Source organism: Callospermophilus lateralis, chromosome 7, assembly GCF_048772815.1.
Source record: "Callospermophilus lateralis isolate mCalLat2 chromosome 7, mCalLat2.hap1, whole genome shotgun sequence".
NCBI classification, from domain to species: Eukaryota; Metazoa; Chordata; class Mammalia; order Rodentia; family Sciuridae; genus Callospermophilus; species Callospermophilus lateralis.
The window spans coordinates 106,659,563-106,680,815 of NC_135311.1; the positions used below are offsets into that span (position 1 = coordinate 106,659,563).

The 21,253-nt window shown below is 35.9% G+C and overlaps 1 protein-coding gene across 1 annotated transcript in view; it reads left to right on the plus strand.

Annotated features, from left to right (window-relative positions):
* Agbl4 (AGBL carboxypeptidase 4) overlaps nucleotides 1–21,253 on the plus strand; it is a 1,194,123-nt gene that overhangs the window by 699,190 nt on the left and 473,680 nt on the right. Inside the window, exon 5 of the mRNA XM_076862591.1 lies at nucleotides 5,508–5,724. Coding sequence (XP_076718706.1) covers nucleotides 5,508–5,724 — 217 coding nt within the window. The remainder of the gene's footprint in view (nucleotides 1–5,507; nucleotides 5,725–21,253) is intronic.

Here is a 21,253-nt window from a genome sequence, read left to right on the forward strand (position 1 = left end):
GTGGCTAAAACAATGCTTTGAGAATTCAGTTGATGATTTTGGGGAGAGGGCAAAGAGGATGGTAAGTGGGAGAGGAATTATTCATTTGTTTTTTAAATCATAAATTGACCCATTCATTCAATAAGCATTTGTTGGGCTTTATTTTAGGTTCAAACACTATACTAAGTGCTGTGGATTTTGAGATGAATAAAAAATATAGCAGTGTCTAAATTAGTATTTTTGTAGTCACTAGTTCATCCTGGAGTTGCTGAGAAAGATAGTGAAGAAGAAATATTATTTGAGCTGGACCTTGCTTCTCTATATAGGGCTACACTATGTAGAAAAGTATGGTAAAGGCAATTATAAACAAAACAAAACAAACAAAAAACACATTTTAAAAGGCCAGGTGGGGGGTTGAGAATATCATATATTTAGGGCATGATTCAAAGTTTCACATGGAGAGAGAAAACCCTCTACATATATTAGTGGGCTGAAATTGTTTTCCCACCAATACATTCATTTTTCCAGTTCATTAACATTTTTTGACCACCTCTTCTATGCAGGGCTCTGTATAGGTCCTGGAGTACCAAAGATGAACACTATATAATCCCAGCTCCCAAGGAGAATTCATTCTAACAATGGAAAGAAGCATACATTAGGATTGATACAATGGGATATAGAAGTACAGACAGTATGTTTGCAAACATTTTGAATACAGACACATATATATGAATGTGTGCACATACACAAATAAGTGAATCTGAGAATGAGAGTTATAGACCCTTCCCCTCACACGGTGGATATCCTCTTCCATTATCAGGATGGACCCAAGAGATAGACTGTTCCAAGAGATAGACCAGCCTTTATTCTGAGTCCTGAACACATATACCAGGGCTTGGAATCTTTCTGGGTCTCAGGCAGGTGTTAGACTTTTTTTTTTTTCTTTTTAATGTCTTCTGGAGCCACAGACACCTTCTTCTCTTAAGAAGGGGTCTTGACTCTACCTTCACTTTCAACATATTGTTGGGATAATAGGAACATCTTTGCAGGATTTTTGTGAGAAATAAAGAAGTTAATGCATTATAAAGTGCTTATAATGGTCTAGAACACACATAGGTAGTAGTACCATAATAATTATTATCACTATTGTTATAATTTTTCATTGGGTTATTTCGAACTCTCTTTGTTAAGTGGAATCAGAAGTTGCCTTGACTAGCCTAACATCAAATACAGGAATTTTCTTTATGAAATCCCTTAAAGCTTCTCATGCCCTATTCTCCCATAAGGCTGTCCCCTCTTCTTTCTCTTCAGCAGAATATTGAAGTGCCCCTACTTATACTGAGCTCAAAATGATTCTTATTTTCATCTCTTCATTGCTTTTTTTTTAAAAAATTAACAAGTATTGTTGAACTCTCTGTGCCATCACAAGAAAGACAGGAAAGATACAGTTCCTACTGTCAAGAAGCCTATATTTCCTGAAAAAAATATCCAAATAGCCATTTAATTTTGTAGCTCATTTTAAGAGACCCAGCAAGTGAAAAAATTCTTTTCTTATATCATTTTTCAAAGTACAAAACAATCAATGAAGACTGGAGAGTCAAGGAAAGCTTTAGAGAGGAAGTATGTTAAATGATAGGTGTTTATATATTCTTTTATTTATTGATTAATTAGTTTATTTGTAAAATACAAAATATTTTAAAACATACAAATACATTCATTTTTAAAATATATGAATTGACCATAAGTTGCACCTATGGTAGGAATTCACCAAACAGGCAAAATTGTGGGAGAGGCAATCCCAGTGGAAGAAAGATTAAGCATAAAGACGTGGAGACACAGTGGTAGGGAGTTGTGAATAGATCAATATGAATAAAGCACAGGGGTCAAGAAGAGAGAGATGGGTGCTAATGCCTGAATCACAGGGAGATCAGAGGGAGTTTTTTGGGCCAAACTTAAATGAGAAGAAATAGAATTGTTTGAAGGGTTTTCAGTGAAAGACTAGATTTTTCAGAAGTAGAAGGTAAGGCTCTGAGTTAAGTGGCAAAAGGAAAAAGATGGTAGCAAAATACCATAGGGATTGTGAACATAGACTTTTGAGGCACCCTTGCCTAAGCTCTGCTGCTCACTAACCTTTTAATCTCAGGGAAATTTTTACTTTTCTGAGTTTTGATTTTCTTGTCCGCATGAAGTGGATATTAATAACCCCCAGCTCATAAGGTTATCATGAGGATTAAATGATAAGGGATATAAAACACTTAACACAATGCCTGAGACATAATGAAAATATAATAAGAAAAAGAAGATAAAAACCAGAAGTGCATTCTAAATAAGAGAGGTTTGTCCTCTATAATCCCAACCCTCCGTTTTCCTTTTTTTTTTTTTTTTTCCTTGCATTACTTGAAAGTCTTGATGAATTTGGCCTGCTGAGCCCTTCTCAAATGAATTTCCGTTTGTACCGTTGGCAGAGTCTAGAAAATTTAAGCCCTGAGCAGCTTCTCAGCTTCCCTGAGTGATTACCCCAGGGCCCAATACCTCTACCCTGTCTGCTAATCAGGTTAGGCATTCCAACCCACCCAGGAGAGGAGCTGGGACAGCTGCAAGCAGTAGATAAATTTTCCTGATAGTGCACAATCAAATTCAGTGGAGACGGCAGGCTTAGTCCAGTTGCTAAATTTGGCTAGAAGAGCAGAAAACTAGGATGATTGAATTTAAAGCATGGATCCTGATTGGATGTTCTGGTAAATTAAGAGTTGAATACAGTGTCATAACCTGAGAGACTTAATGATTGTTAAAACCACCTGTGTAGGAAAGCATGCTCACCTTGGGCTCCAGGAGACTTGGACTAAGATATCTGTGTCAGGGGCTGAAGTGTGACTATCATAGACATGGCTGGAGACCTCAAGGCCACTTTCATTGGAATTTTCATAAATATAAATCTGAACCCCTTAGATGAGACTTTTCTGCCGGCCTCACTTTCTTGCATCTTTAGCCACATTGCAAATGTAGAGCATTGTATATTCTCTGTTTTCTCTTCTCTGCACTGGTCAGTTATTCTCTCTCTACTTTTCACTTTTCACTACTTTCTTTCCTCTCTCAAAGTTTCTGCTTTTCACTTTGTCCTCTGGAAAACAGCTGCATGGTTAATAATCTCTTTTAGTTCACCACTTCCTTTATCCTTTGTCTTAACCACACTGTGTTTGGTATACAATAGTTAAAGGTGTGCTGAATAAACCAGGTAAGGCCTGACATATTTTCTCTCTCTCTCTCTCTCTCTCTCTCTCTCTCTCTCTCTCTCTCTCTCTCTCTCGGTGGCAGGTACCAGGGATTGAACTCAAGGGCACTTGACCACTGAGCCACATCTCTAGCCCTAGCTTAGCACCTAGCTTTTGCTGAGGCTAGCTTTGAACTCATGCCTCAGCCTCCCAAGCCATTGGAATTACAGGTGTGTGCCACTGCTCCCAGCAGGCCTGACTTTCTTGAAGGATGTTACTTCTCCTATTGCCTGCTTGGGAAGTACCCCACATTTAAAGAATCAGGAGGGAATGACTTCTTCTCACTCCGTAAGCACCCTTCTGGTCACTGTTTCTCTATTTCATCATTGGTAGCTCTTGAATTTCAAAGTAGGAAGATTTTGGGTAGCAATCTGGTTAGGAGGCATGCCTTGGGGATTTCTATTAAAACTATGTTGGCTTTATAAGGAGATTGCTATTTATATGTTTATTTGCAGTGGCTTGGGGATGGATCAGGGCTAAATGAACTATATTGGTGGGCCTAAGCATACTCCTAGACAACTTTTGGCACTACCACTGAGGTTTATAGGAAAGCCCTATTTCTTTTTTAAACTTTTGCTGGGTATCTACCATCCCATCTTCTTCCTTGACACATTCAGGTTCTTGCTCATCTTACACTGATGGTCTACCTCTTCATCCCCTTTTTTCTAATAATAAAATATTAGAATATTTAAATCTAATATAATAAAATATGTGGACAAATATCCATGCTATGTAATCTCTGTTCTTCCACAGAAATCCCACGACCTGACTTCCTACCTGGCCATTTAAGCAGTCTTAGAAAGATAAAAGATTCTGTAAAATCATTAGCATGTTATAATTTTTTTATATCTATTACTTAGCACATTTCTCCAGGCTGCTATATCTGGAAACAGAACCATTCTTGTTATTCTTGATCTTATCTCCTATACTTTCCCCCTCACACCTTCCTTCATGTGCTTCTATCCCCTTGTCTTCTCAATGAAACACCAAGCCCCTGCAGGTGAGTCTTAATCCTTCACTCACAGTGCCAGCATTTCTCAGAAGCATCTCTGTCTATAAGGAACTTCCAAACCAATCTAAGACTTATGGAGCAATTAAAAGAAAGCAAGAGTGCTACAAAATGTGTGAGCTGAGATGGCCTGGAGCTGCCCATGTAGAATCACGGAAAAGGCATAGTTTGAGGTGGGTTTGTAGGATTAATAGGCTTTGAAGGGACAGAAATGAGAGGAAGTCTCTGTGGAGAAACAATGTGAAGAATTTGGATATCATAATCATGAGAGGTTCAGTAAGTCTAGGAAGTGGATAAGTACAAAGAAGCTATGGGAACAATGACTGGAACATTTTCTCTTTTCTCATTTTTGCATCTTAGTATTCTTTACTAGAAAATGAGTACAGTCGCCCACCCAGCATATTTTAAAGTAGTATTTCCCAAAGTGCTCTGTGAAAAATTAGTCTTATGGAATATCCTGTAGAAAAATAATAGTAATAATTTAGGAAAATGTTGAATATTCTTTTTCCATCCTTGAATATTCATAATGCATATTAGTTTATTTTAGAAGCTCTGACTTAGTCTTGTTATAAAAAGGAAAAAACAAAACAAACCCCTGTCTTCCCTGGGAAAAGTAGGCCTTACCTATTTATGTCTCTGGAACATCACATTTTTTAATTCTGCTCAGAAGTTTTTTTAGAGTCTGTAACTATATTGTTTATTTATTTTTCATATTTTATACACTGCTTCCCCCATTAACAAACGTACTCCATGAAGACCAAGACCTTGCCTAAATTGTTCACTGTTGTACATCAAGACCCTACCATAGTCCAATGAAGTGATGCATACCTATAGTTCTAATGTCATAGGAGGCTGACACGGGAGGGTCACAAGTTCCAGGCCACCAGCCTGAGCAACTTAGTGAGACCCTTTCTCAAAATAAAAAATGAAAAGGACTGGGAATATAGCTCTGTGTTAGAGCACCCCTGGCCAATCCTCAAAAACAACAACAACAACAACAACAACAACAACAACAACAAAATATATATATATATATACATACATACACATGAAATTGGTTCATCTTTGTTTAACTTTGCATTTTCCAAACAGCTCTGGTTTTGACTCTGTGTTATGTTATTTTCCTACCCCCACTGCCTAGGATTTTTGTGTTAGTTTTTCTCCTAGACATTCATTCCTATTTGTTACCTTTTGAAGCTTGAACTACTATTTGATATGCCCAACTTTCTTTCTTTGTATTTTTTTAGGCAAAGGCTGCCACCTAAAAATGTTTATTACTATCGCTGTCCGGACCATAAAAAGAATTATGTGATGTCCTTCGCATTCTGTTTTGACCGAGAAGAAGATATTTACCAGTTTGCTTACTGCTACCCATATACATACACGCGCTTCCAGCATTACCTCGATAGCCTGCAAAAAAGAAACATGGATTACTTCTTTCGGGAGCAGCTGGGCCAGAGCGTGGTAAGGCCAGTGCCAGGTTTGGGATACCTATTTTAGAAACAGGCAACTTTGGAGTTGGGACTTAGCAATGGGTTTTTAAAGAATTCAAATAATGAATAGTACATTGTAGACAGTATGTTGTGAAAGTTTTAATAATTTAAATATATTAAATAACAATATAGTTAAGTATTCATAATCTAATAATTATTATATAATAGCTATAGATCTAATAATTAATATAACTAATGGTTTTAAATACTATCTATATAGTTTTATTATTATTATATGTAGTTATTATTATTTCATTGGGTTTTTTTTCATTGCTATATCAGGAAGTAACAGAATAAGATATGAGAAAGATGGCTCTGCCTCCCTCTTTTACTTAAAAGAATTCTTATGATCATACTGGGTTCACAAAAATCCAGGATGATATCATTTCAGGATCTTTAATTTAATCACATCTGTTAAGTACCTTTTATTATGTCAAATAACATATTCACAGGATCTGGGAATTGGGACGCAGACACCTTGTAGGGATGGGTATACATCAGTTTGCCTGATACATCTTCTTGTATTTTTCCCTCTTTCCTGCTCAGACTAGAATCTGAAGTTGTTTCTTTCACTGATTTAATATGTTCTGCTCTTTGTTTTCAGTAATACTTTTGTTGCTAATAAAGAATAAGTAGGTGATAATTTGGTTTTAAATATCACTCTCTAAAAAGTGTAATGGGCTCCTAAAATGACATATGGACCAGTCTTTAAAGATTCTAAATAAAGATAGTGATGGAATAGGCAGAAGATACTACACTACGGATTTTGCTATATGTTGGTGGAGGAGATGGACTTTTCCTAGTAACTGGGTTCCATCTAGAAGTGAATCCTGTTTCTAAATAAATCCAGGATACTTAAGACACTTAAGTGAAGAAGGCATGTTTGTGGCTTAGGTACTCACAAGTCAAATTTGATCATGATAATATTCTTCTATTCTAGAGTTCTCTATACACTAAGATTTTGCTAAATATCTTCACTCTACTCCAACCTTCTTCCCAACAAGTCTTTTGGTAAATACCATTTGTATCTGGTACTTACTGTTTTGAACTAAAAATTGGGACACATGGTATAGCAGGAAACAGATGGTAACCTCAAATTAGGATAATTTGAGGAAGTTTTAATAAATGGTCTATTTGCAATGTGTAGGCAGTGTATAGGAAAATCAGAAGACACAGTGAAGTTTCCTATGGCTAATAACAGGTCAAAAAGTACGAAAGGGGGAAATGATTACCAGAACCCAATTTTACAGAGTCACTTTAGTAGGCCACCTTGGGAGGAACAGTAACCTTTAGTTAAAAAATACAGTTAACCTGAGATAGTCACATAGGGAGGAAGCTGAGAAAGATAAACAAAATCATGCATTGCTTGACCAAGGGGAAATGTCTTGAGAAATGCATTCTTAGGTGATTCCATTATCATGTGAACATCATAAAGTCTACTTACACAAACCAAGATGACTGTGACATAACTAAGTGATATAATCTTTTGGGAACACCAGCATAAATGTGATCTGTCATTGACCAAAATATTATGCCACTTCAATGTTCATAGTCTTTCTTTTCTCACCTCTCTCTGATCTCCTCCTACGGGTCCTTATTTTCCAACCAAACTAGAAGCCAGAAGTTAGGAAGGTCTATTGAGGTAACCCATACAGATCATCATTCTAGGGCAAAGAAAAGTGCAGAGAAGGGCCAACAGTAGACTTAGAGGGTGAAAATAGAACATATTAGACACACTAAGTCTAACCAACATTATATTACTAGAGACATTATTTGAGATGGGACTATCAGAGAAATTCTGAGATGAATATTTGCCAGATATATGAATTAATATATGATTTAAGACAATGAGTTCATTCAACACTCATGGCTTTTAAGGACAGACTCTGTATAGTTAACTCTTGCTTCCACCCAAATCCCCTCCTGAATGGCACTAATGTGCACACTGAATGGTTATTGAGTGAATGATTGAATTAATGAAAGAATAAATTAAATTTTATGTCTGCAGGCAGTGTGAAGAGCTGAAAGCAACAGAAAGTTGATAAGAGGTATAATAATATAAGTTAAGTTTCTATTAAAAATATACAAATGATCTAAAATAGCAGCAACTTAACCCAGATCATTTATTTCTTTTCAATGTAAAAGTCTGGATATATGCAGTGCACAGCTAATATTGAGGGTCTGCTCCTTGAAAGTCTCAGAAAATCAGGTTCTTTCAGCTTTCTGCTCTGCTGTCTCTGGGATTTAGGTCTCATTCTCATGATCCAATGTGGAATTCTATCATGGCATCCAGGTTCTAGGCATTAGGAGGAAGGAAGTGGGAGAGAGAAAAAAGTAGTTATATGGTACTATAACTTAACAGAACTGATGTCCACATTTAAGTAAAAGAAGTATAAGAAATCCTTATACTTGAGTGGCCATGTCTCTTTTCAAAATTTGTGTTTCTATGGCTATGGAGAAGAATTGATATTGAGGACAGCTTTACATCTCTGTCCCTGGAAACTTGAATTCTTCTTCCAGCTCTAATACGAAACTACTTGTATTATCTTGAATGTTATACCCGCTTCTGAGGACAATTTTTTTCAACCTGTATTGGACTTGAATCAAGGTCTTCAAATTATTCTTTATGGATGGATATCTTCAGATAGAAAAAAAGTAGTTTGAAACTTTTGTCTTATCTCAGACCCTGTGAGAGGCACTGTACAGATATAACAAGGTTATATAAGTCTTGATATATTGCCAGAAATGTATTCTCTGTACCAGAGGAAATAAGATATACTCAAACAGCTATACTATTTTAAAAAGTGAATAATTAAGGAGCTCATGAATTGTTTAAAAAGTTAATGTTCATAATAAATATCATGGAGAAGATGAGTTTTAAACCAAATCTGAAAGATGAATAGGATTACTAAATACAGAGTTGGAGAGAAGCTCCCGAAAGCAAGAGAAGCCAGAGACAATGTGTGGTAGTTGTTTAGAAGTCTAGTTTGATAGGAATAGGGCATTTATATTGAGGAGCCCTGGAAGATTAGGATAGACTTAAGGATTGGAGCCAAAATCTTGGAAAGCCTTCATTGTCACATTGGCTGTGATCTTCATTTAGATTCAATATGAATATATCAGTTCTATTACTGTGTAGATACTATTCTATTTATTCTCACTATAGTTTTATGGGGTGGGAAGAATTGTCCCAGGGAGTAAATAAGGCTAAAAAGTCACTTTGCTAAGACCTCATGACTAGTTCATATCAGGGCCAAGTTTCAAACTCCTAGATTCCAACACCATGTCCTGATCCTTTCATGGGCACACGGAAATCTAATATACTTTTGAGAAAGAGATTCACCTTATCCATCTTAAGAAAGTAAATTGAATGGATGTTCAAGGTGCGCCTATGCCAGCAAAGTAGATTGAAGAAGTTCTGTGGGTTGGTTCAATTCCCTTGTTCTGGGCCTTAAAGCAGATATCAGAGATGTTAAGCCTTTCTAGACAATTCTGAGTTACCAGGGCATTCAATATGGTTTATATCTGAAGGCACAACTATAATTAGTTAATCCTCATTCCAATTTATAAGGAAGATAATTACAACTGGGAAGGCTAACCATGCCAAAATGCAGATCTAGGGAGGAGAGGCAGGAAGCAAGATTTTGAATTTTTAGTGTTCGAACCATTAATCACCATGGTCATATCTGTCACTACTACTAATTATATCGTCCAAAAATGGCATTTTATTTTTATTACTCAAAAGTAGCCTCTTTTAATCCCACCAAAGCTACTTTGAATATGCACTGAAACTCTGATCTAATATTTAGGATAAAAATATCAAGGGAAAGATCTTTTTGTTGTTATAGTTTTAATAGCTTTATTGAGGTATAATTTATATACCTCTTGTAAGGGTGCAATTTTATGATTTTTAGCAAGAATATAGAGTTCTGCAATTATCTTTACAACTGGTGTTAGAATATTTCAGTCATACCAGTAAGTTTTCTTGATAATCTCCACTTCTACTCCCAGTCCTGGGTAACTATATTCTGCATTCTGAACATTTAATTTTATATTTCTGAACATTTAATATAAATGGAATTATATAATATATTATCATATTTTACATCTTGCATCTTTCATGTAGCATTGTATTTTTGAGGTTTATCCATGTTGTAGCATATATCAGTAGTTCATTCATTTTAGTGCTGAAAAGTAGTCCACTGAGAAGACATACCATATTTTTTAACCATTCTCCATTTTGTAGATATTTGGTTTGGTTTATGAGTAATGCTGTTATGAACATTAATGTACCTATATTTGAGTGGACATAAATTTACATTTTGGAGGTAGATTTTTAAGAGTAGAATTTTTGAATTATAGTAAGTTTATGTACAAGTTTTTTAAAAGATCAAACTGGGTAGTTGTGACATTTTACATTCTCTTTTTCTTTTTTTGGCACCAGGGGTTGAACTCAGGGGTCCTCAACCACTGAGCCACATTCCTATTTTGTATTTTATTTAGAGACAGGGTCTCACTGAGTTGCTTACTTCCTCACCATTGCTGAGGTTGGCTTTGAACTTGAGATCTTCCTGCCTCAGCCTCCCAAGCCGTTAGGATTACAGGCATGCGCCACCAGGCCTAACACATTTTACATTCTTATCAGCAATGAGGAGAATTACAGATGATTACCAACACTTAGAATTGTCTATATTTTTATTTTAGCCATTTCAACATGTGTGTGTGGTAGAAACTCATTGTGATTTTAATTCATATTGCCCTAGTGACCAATTATGTCAGTCATCTTCTAATGTGCCATTCATAAATCAATGTAAATTAAAAAATCATCATCAACATTCATAAAAAATCACCTTATTTGCTATTCAAAATATTCTTTAGTGAAGTATCAATTCAAATCTGTAGCCCATTTTTTTTATAAAACTGTTATTTATTTTCTTATAATTGAGCTTCAAGAGTTTTTTATATATTCTAAATTCAAGTCCTTTGCCAGATAATTGCTAACTTTATAAATATTTTCCCCTATCTATTTCTTTCTTTTAATTCATTTTCTTGACAATGTCTTTTAAATAATACAAGTTTTTAATTTTGAAATCCAGTTTATTAATATTTTCTCTTATGGATCATGCTTTCAACATTGTATTGAATTACTTTGCCCAAGTGAAGATTTTCTCATTTTTCTTCCCAAACGTTTTGTAGTTGTATCTTACATTTAAATCTGTAACTCATTTTGAATATTTTTGTATACGGCATGAGGTCAAGGCCTATGTTTATTTATTTGCATATAAATGTCCAATTGTTCTAGCACTTTGTTGAAAAGACTAGTCTTACCTGTGAGTAGACATCATTTGCTCTGATGCCTCTGCTCTTTTTTTTTTTTTTTTTTTAATATTACCTTTTTCAGAGTGGTTTTAGGTTCACCGCAAAATTGAGAGGAAGAAATAGAAACTTCCTATATATGTCCTGCTCTTACACATGCACAGTCTTCCCCATTATCAACCTCTGCCACCAGAGTGGTACATTTGTTACAGATGATGAGCCCATGTTGACACATCATTATCACTCAGGCTACACCATTAACATTAGGATTTATTCTTATTGTACATTCTATAGGTTCAGACAAATTTATAATGACATACATCCACTGTCTGAATGTACACCATCTAGTTTAACTGCCCATGAAACTACTCTGTATTCCGTCTATTCACCCCCTCCTTCCCTGAACCCCTGGCAGCCACTTCTCTTTTTAATATTCCCTTAGTTTTGCCTTTTCCAGAATGTCATTCAGTTAGAAATTTTTTTAAAAAGATTTTTTTTAAAGATGGACACAATATCTTTATTTATTTATTTATTTTAAACTTTGTTTTATTTGTTTATTTTTATGTGGTGCTGAGGATCAAACCCAGTGCCTCACAAGTGTGAGGCAAGTGCTCTATTGCTGAACTGTAACCCCAGTTCCTCGGTCAGAATTTTCACGGTCTTTTAAAGATTGGTTTCTTCCACTTAATAATACATATTTAAGTTTCTTTCATAACTATTTGTGGTTTCATAGCTCATTCCCCTTTAGCACTAAGTAATATTGCACATTCTTGATTTATTTACCAACCTTCTGGAGGTTTATTTATCCCCCTTCTGAAGGACATCTTAGTTTCTTCCAAGTTTGGGCAGTTATAGAGAAAGATGCTATATGCATGCTGGTTTTCATGTGGATATACATTTCAACTCATTTGGGTAAATACCATGGAGCATGGCTTCTGGATTATATGGTAAGGGTATATTTAGTTTTGTAAGAAACTGCGAAACAAAATGGCTATACCATTTTGCATTCCTACAGTAAAGAATGAGAGTTCCTGTTACTGTATCTTCTTTTTGGCATTTGGTATGTCAGCATTCTTGCTTTGGGGCATACTACAAGGCAAGCAATGGTATTTCCTTGTTTAAATTTACATTTCCCTGATGGCATATGATGTGGAGCATCTTTTCATATGCTTATTTCCCATCTGTGTATCTTGTCTGGAAAGGTATCTGTTAAGGTCTTTGGCTCATTTTTTAATTGACTTGTTTGTTTTCTTATTGTTGAATTTTATTCAGTTTGTTTTGTCTTTGCTATTTCAAGTCAATCCAGTGTAAATTAATGGTCAGCTATGACAGAGTTGAGGTTGTACTTACTTCACTTCAACCAGCAAGAAATCCATCCTCTGCCAATGAATCTGTGTGTGGATACAGGAGCATATTCAAAATTTAGGCAAGTTTCCAGTCTTCCCTGGTTTTTACTTTCCCTTTCATGTTCTGTTGCCTGTGTGTATATATGCAACCTCAAAGCAGGTCACAAATCTAGCTGGCTTGGGTCTTCTTTGGTCTCTGCTGATTCTTCCCCTATCCTTATCCAGAAATGTGCTTGCTCTAGCTATATGACCATGACTTCTCTCCATTCTTCATCCTATAATGCTGATGGATGTGAGGAGTACCGCCCACCTCTCCAAATTGAGTGAGTTCTTTTCTCTTGGCAGGGAAGCATCTTTTCCTCCCAGCCTACCCTGCCATAATAGAACCTTACACTCTCCAAGTTTGCGGAATTTGGAGTAGAACAGGCTATAACAGAACAGTTTCCCATTCTGTGTGTGTGTGTGTGTGTGTGTGTGTGTGTGTGTGTGCGCTAGGGATTAAACTCAGGGACTTGTGCATGAGAGGCAAGCACTCTACCAACTGAGTTATATCCCCATCAGTTTCCCATTTTTAGTACCTAAAGTTCAGCAGTTTTTCAAGCATAATAGTTTTGAGACTATTGTGTAGCTTTGGTCTGTTTTCAAAGCACTGATGACTGGTGTGTCAATTTTGCTTAGCTTTATATTTGTTTTTTAAGGACAGGATTTACCAGACTTTCCATTCTGAAATAACTAGTAGAGGATTCTTTTTTCTTTCTACAGTTTTTATTGGTGCAGTATAGTTGTACATAGTAGTGGGATAGAAGTGGATTTTAGCTAAAAAATATTTATGAAATTTTAAATTTATAGCTATTTTACTGTCAGAAAAATATGGTATCATTTTCATATTCATACATTAGTTTTTAAAACATATATATCTGATACTATAAGACAATAAATATGCTAATAATTTTATATATCACTGAACTAATTAGACAGACTTTATAAGTGAGAGACTGCATATGTGTGTGTGTGTGTGTGCAGATGTGCTAAAAACATTAGCGGTATTTGCCAAGAGAAGTGTCAGCAGAGCCCTGTGTGATGGACATGCCTATAATCCCAGCAAGGAAGGAGGCTGAGGCGATAGGATTCCAATTTGGAAGCCAGCCTGGGCAACTTAGTGAGAGCCTTCCTCAAAATAAAAAAAATAAAAAGGGATAGGGATATATCTCACAGTAATAGAGTGCCTTTGGGTTCAATACCCAATACCAAAAAAAAAATGTGTCAACAAAGAAAATAATCTGATAGTATATTTTAAGTAATCACTAGAAAATATGAAAATACTATTGTCTAGCCTCTTCCTTTAGTTAGCTTTGTGACCTTGGAAAAACTAATTTCCTTCTCCAGAAGGTCAGATCAGATGATTTTAAGCATTCTCTGACATAAATTATGGTTTCAGATGTTCTTGGTGTTTCCTTCAATTATATGAATATATTTAAATCAAACATTAGTGTTGTAATGGTGCTTCTTAATCTGCCCTTTAATTTTAAATAATGCTTATCATGTACCAGACCTAATACTAATGAATGTTTTATTTTATTGGTGTGTTTAATTTTACATAATACTGACATTCTCTGTGATATGTTCACACATAACTCACAATTTGGTTTGTTTCATTCCCTTGTGCACACCTCTCTTTCTTCTCCAGATCTTCTTCATCTAACCTACTGGTCTCCCATTATTTATATGCATGTCATCATTTTATCCTCACAACACCCTTATTTTATGGGTAGTACTATTATTGAATGTCTACTATGTAACTAGTACTGTCTATATTCTAGGGATACAGCATTGAAAATAGGCAGAAGTTCATGCTCTCATGAAGTGTATGTTATGATGGGAAGAGTAAATCAGGATAAGAGATTCATTTGGGTGGCAGGTGGTAGGGAGAAGATATAACTTAGAAGGTAGCATTTAAGTTCTGAGATATGTAACTATTATCTTCTCATTTCAATTTTTTAAAACTGAGATTTAATGAAATTAAGTAATTTTTATACCTCTGATACTGGAATTTTGTATTCTACTTTGTTATATATGAAAGAAGAATGCATTACAATTCATATTACACATATAGAGCACAATTTTTCATATCTTTGGTTGTGCACAAAATAGAGTCACACTATTCGTGTCTTCATATATATACTTAGGATAATGATGTCCATCTTATTCCACCATCATTCGTATTTTCATGTCACCTCCCTTTCCCTCCCTCCCCTTTGCCCTATGTAGAGTTCATCTATTCCTCCCATGCTCCCCCCACCAACCCCATTATGAATCAGCATCCTTATATCAGAGAAAACATTTGGCATTTGGGTTTGGGGTTGGTTTACTTCACTTAGCATTATATTCTCCAACTCCATCCATTTACCCACAAATGCCATGATTTATTCTCTTCTAATGCTGGATAACATTTCACTGTGTATATATAGCACATTTTTTTATCCATTCATCTAATGAAGGGCATCTAGGTTGGTTCCATAGTTTAGATATTGTGAATTGTGCTGCAATAAACATAGATATGATTGTGTCCCTGTAGTATACTGTTTTTAAGTCCTTTGGGCATAGGCTGAGGAGTGGGATAGCTGAGTCAAATGGGGATTCCTTTCCCAGTTTTCCAAGGAATCTCCATACTACTTTCCATATTGGCTGCACCATTTTACAGGACCACCAGCAACATATGAGTGTGCCTTTCTCCCCACATCCTCGCCAACACTTATTATTGTTTGTATTCTTAATAGCTGCCATTCTGACTGGAGTAAGATGAAATCTTAGAGTAGTTTTGATTTGTATTTTTCTAATTGCTAGAGATGTTGAATATTTTTTCATGTATTTATTGATTGATTGTATACCCTCTTTTGAGAAGGTCTGTTTGGTTCCTTGGCCTATTTATTGATTCAGTTGGTTCCACAATTTAGATATTGGAATTAAACATGTGGCCTTGCATATGCTAGACAAACACTCTACCACCAAACTACAACCTTATCCCCAAAGCAATCTTGAATACTGTAAATATCTGGTGAGCATCTTCTGCCCATCAGGCTCTGTGTTGGCATCTGAAGACAGAAAGAATAATACAAAGCACATCCTATCCCTGAAAAGGGCACAATGTAGTAGACAACACAGGTATTAAAATTAATGATGCAAAGATGGTAAGGAAATTGATATAAGTAAAGCAGTAGGCAGCAAAGGGGAATAAGGCAAGAAATGAAGAAAGAAGATGTCTTGAATTGAGAATCAAATGTGCCAAGAGGCTGAGATGCTTGTTGTGTTTTGATAGTGTTGTACAGTTTCATGTGACAAGAGCATAGGGTCAGTCTAAAAAAAAGGAGAGATAGTAACAGGAGAAGCATGAGAGATGGATAGAGGTCAAGTCAGGGGGGTTTTAACTGCCAAGCTAAGGAATTTGGATTCTATCTTGATTGTTGTTAAGAACCAGATAAGAAGAAATGATTTTTATGGAAATTAACCCTTCTATCCCCAGGCTGTCCCTGACTTTCCTGACTAGAAGTCAGGTTAACTCCAACCTTTCTATACAGTTGACTTTCTTTCCCACATATGTTCATTAGATAAGAGCACCAGGAGGAAAATTACTTCCAAAATCAGTGTATAATATAAGAATGTAACAGCAAATACCTCAAAAAGATGGCCTTTCATGTCCTAACTCTTAAAAAAATCTCTAGAGTTGACAAAGACTAGAGAGGTCTCATTCAAATTTAGTAAATATTTTAGTCATTTACCATGGGCAAGGGCCAAAATGTAAAGACCAGCATCTTCTCTGAACATTACAGATGTTTGACTTTTCAACCTCTGCTCACATACCTCTTGAGGCAGCCAGTTCCCTATCCAATGGCAAGAAAGGAGCTCCCTTCCTGTAAGTTCCTCTTTGATTCTTGCTCCACCCTCTGGGCCCACCTTCTATATACTTGCTCTTTTAGCCATTGCTCAGGCTTGCAAAGAGAGTGAGGCAATGATCACACCCCGACAAGTGTCTTCTCTTTTCCATACTCATCCCTTCCTTCCCCCATCCCAGGTAATTTTATGTTTATATTTCATAGTTTCAAACTTAAAATTTTTGTTGTTCTTCTTTGGGTATGATCTAGGCTATTAATTTTCTTCTTAAAATGCTAGAGCTGAATGTAAAACTCCACAGGGCATCTAAGTATCCCAAGGCCAACTGGGACTGTCTCCCTTGCTGTGGATATTAGTTTTCTAGAAATGCATCTAGAATTTACATTAGCTTCTTTTGGTAGCCAGGCCTCCCTATAGTGCATATTTGTTATTATTTTTAAAACAAAGCTTTTTTTTTTTACTTTTCTGACTTCCTCTCTTTAATAAACTTATTTTGGAATAATTTTATATTTGCAGAAAACTTGAAAAGATAATATAGGAAGTTTCCATAAACCTTCCACCCAGTTTGTCTAGTAGTAATGTCTTACACAATCATGAATGATTTTCAAAGGTGAAATATTAACATTGGTACATTACTTATAAATTAAAATACAGAACTGCATACAGATTTCACCATTTTTTTCCATTCATATCCTTTTGTTGTTGTTTGAGAACTCAGCCCAGGCTACCAAAATTAACTTATGTCAGTTTTTAAAAAGTACAATTGTGCGTCTTTTCACTTTACCTCATATGTTTTGACTTATTAGTTTTACTGTTTTATTTGAGCCTGTTGTGATCATTTTGATTCTTAGATTTTCTTATCTTTAGTATATTAGGAACTTCACTCAGAAATTGTAAACTTAATTTAGTACTTTATAAATATTAAGTCAATTACATAAGTGTTTAACAGGGAAAGACCCGAAACCAATAACAGGGACTTATACATAATACTAGAGACTTCACCCTAGACTAGAGTTGTTATATCAATTTATATTAATCCCTAGGCTTGGTTACACTACTAACCTATTAGTATAAATCAACCAAGTATTCCAAAAGTTTCCTGCCTCTAAATCAATTCAATTAAGTTCAAATTAGGTTGATTTATTTTAGTATTTCTTACATACCATGTACTATGAGAGATTCAGAAATAAATGAGATGTAGTCTCTGCCCCCATTTATTTATTCATCTTATCCATAGGATCATATATAAAGTTTTATCTAATTGCTGGTTAAATTCCATAATGAGTAAAAGATAATCATATGGAAAAGGGCAAAATTTAGAAGAAGGCTTGCTTGCTGGGAAGGGTCATGTTTGGTGGAACTCTGCAGTAAGGACCCTGGGAGATACGCATCCACACTGGGACTCCAATCCCTTCTTTTGAGATTGTAGAGCTCAGCAGTCCTCTGACTCCTGAATTAGGGAAAGGGGGATGATAGGAAGCCCTCAGCCACAGTGGATTAGATGGTATAGGGAAGATTCTGAAACCCCTGTGTTGGAAGATTTTTAGAATCTATACTATACTAGAACTGTAGAAATCTGTGAAGTCAGACAAAGAAGAAGAAGAAATAAACAAACAAAACAAGAAAACAAAGCTGATTCATGAAGCCATAGTAAAGAGTTTGGAGGAGAACCTGGTCTAATCAGAGAAAGCCAGGGAACAAGAATTAGGAGGTAAGGAAAAAGAGGAGCAGAGTAACAAGGATATTTGGAAAACTGTAAGATATTAGAGCTTGGCTGATTCTATGACAGTACTTGTATGGATTTGTATAGAAAAGCCAGTATCTCAGAAAGAAGGTAGAAGAGGAATAATGACCTTGTAGGCTGGAAATTCAGAGAACAGAAGGTAGTACCACAGAAAAGGGCTAGAGTGGGCCAGCACAGTTCCTACCAGCATGATAACTTCAAAATAAGCTAGTCTCCTTCTGCTCTTTCTGTTCCTTCCCTTTTTTCTTTCTTCCCCTTTGAAGTAAATCATCATGGAGTTGCAGCTGGCCACATGACCAAGTAAATAGATGAAAAATAATTACATGTTTTTGGCTGAGTTTTAAATTGAATAATTGTTGGAAGTTAGTAATTTCAATTATCAGCCCCTAATCCTCTTCTCAGGAGAGTTCTGTGGACCCCCATCTGCACCAAACCTTGTCCCAATCAGACACTCTAAATTAAATGAGCTTAGGGGTTTTGGATCCCTTCCAGCAGGCCACTTCACAACTCTCCATTCTCTTGGCATAGTTTTTGCTATTCCCTCAAAAAAAAAAAAAAAAGAGTTCAAATTAATTGGAGGCAGACATGTTCTCTCAGCATCTAACTGAGGGCCTTCCAGTTTACCCTCCTAATTGTAAATGGTTCATCCATTCCAAATCTCAGCCCTGGGTGAATAAGGGATTGGGAATAAAGATGCTGGGAATTGTAACCCTTGGTTCACCTTCTGATAGGAAACAGAGGCATATGGCTGAAGTTACCAAAGCCAATTCAGACTACCACATAGCTGTTTCCCTTTCTGACTTTCCTAGTTCGATGAAGGCATTACTATCACTATGGTTTCCCATGCTAAAAAACTCTTTTGTTTAATTCTTCTTTTTTATTCACTTCTCAAATACTATCACCCTGTATGATTAAGGCTACAATTCAAAATCCTTAGATTATGCCCCTTTCTTGTCTGTTGTCTTAGCCCTAGTTCAGACTATCAGCATGTCTCAGGAAGTTCCAACAGCTTCTTTGGCCAAGATATGAGGTAAACAGGTTCCCAGACTCTATTTTGATACAACTACCTCAGAATTTTGCAGTTATCAGAAAATCACAGCCTGCCTCCTAAACATGAGTTCTGCCTCCCTGATTCATTGGCCCTGACCAAAGAACGTAACTTCTTCACTGAACGCTACTTTAGTTAGGTTGGCAGTTGGCTAATTTGAAACCATTCTTTCCCTTCCTTTTTAAAAAGTTAGACATCATATTAAAAGTTAGGCTTTGTGCCTTATACCAAGAGTCAGTCTGTACAACCCTCTGCCTCTTTATTGCTGTCTTCTGCTGGCTTCAAAGATGCATTTCTTATTTGTAAAGGACTTTGATCTATAATTATCTTGTCCACTTCACTGATGCCACCATGTCCAGTGATTTTAGTTATCATGAAAATGACCCATTGAATATACTTTTACTAGCTTTAATATAAATAGCAAATTCTTAATGGTCTATTTAATCCTGTATAATCCAGCCTATACACGCTCCTTCAAACTCTCTCCCATCCATCTTCTCTTGCTGTCTATGTTGTACCCACTTTTGCCTTCTTATTGTTCTTTGTGTAAGCCATGGATTTTCTTTCTGAATTGCATACACAGTGACCCACCTACCTGGAATATTCTTCCTCTATGTCTCTTTGCCTAAATACTTTCTATTCTGCTAGATCCAATTTAAATATCCCTTCCTCATGAAATTCTTTCTTGCTGTCCTCTTCCCCAGCATCAAGCTTCTATCATATACTCCATTTCTACTTTAAAACATTTAACATTCTTCTGATTACTCTTTGAATATATAACTTCCTCTGAATATTTTTAAGTTCCATGAGGACAAAGATCATGCATGACTTATTTATTGTCCTATCCATACATCTAATATGTTTTTAGGTGCATTGATTGTTTCTCAAAGGAACTGAAACTTTGTCTAAGAAATGCCTCACCCAATATAATCTCTATTCCACTGCCAGAGAAACTACCTTTTTCTTCCTTATGACTAATAATGTTGAAAATCTTTTTATCTGTATCTCTTTTTTTTTGGAGAAATATCTTTTCAGATCACTTGCCCATTTTTAAAATGTTTTATCTTTTTGTTTTTGCATTGTAGAAATTCTTTATAGTTTCTGGATGTAACTATTGTATTAGTCAGCTTTCCATTACTATGGCAAGTACTTTACATGAGATAAATTAACTTTAAAGAATGAAAGGTTATTTTGTCTCATTTGATTTCAAAGGTTTAATTTCATGGTTGACTGGCTCTGTTGCTTTTAGGTCTGTGGTGAAGCAGAACATCATGGCAGGGAATGCCTGGTGGAACAAAGTTGATCACCTCATTGGGACCGCATTGGGACCGGGAAGAAAAGAGGAAGTCATGAGGCAGCCAGGGTCCCAACATCACCCTCGAGGGTACATCCCCAATGACCTAACTTCCTTCCACTAGCCTCCACCTCCTAAGGCTTCCACCCAGTAGCATCACAGGCTGGCAACCAAGCCTTTAACCTGTTGGGGTTAGGGGGACACTCCAGATCCAAACTATAGAAAGTACCTTTTCAGATATATGATTTACAAATATTTTATCCCATCTTATATGTTGTCTTTTCAATTAAAAAAATAAATTGATAAGTAATAATTAGATATATTTATGAGTAGAATGTGATGTTTCAATATATATATTGAAAACATCATTGGGAAGTTATTAAATCAGAACTATTAACATGTCCATCACCTCACATATTTATCATTTCTTTGTGATGACAACATTCCAAAATCTTTTTTTAGCAATTTTGAAATATATAGTACATTATTATTAATTATAGTATCATGCTATGCAACAAATATCATCAGAACTCATTCTTCCTGTCTAACTAAAACTTTATACCCTTTGATCATCCCCTCCCTTTTCCCCATCTGTATCTCATCCCCTCAAACTCTGATAATTACTCTTTTTACTTTCCTGATGATCCTGATGCTATCATTTATAGCACAAAAAGTTTTTAATGTTGATAAAGTCCAATCTTTTTTCCTTTTCTTCCCTCCTTTCCCCTTAACTTCCATTCTCTCTTTCTCCCTCCCCCCTCGCTCCTCCCTCCCTCTCTTCCTTCCTTCTTCCCTTCCTTCCTTCCTGCCTGCCTTCGTGTCTTCTTGACTTCCTGCCTTCCTTTCTTCTTTCTGGCCTTTTTA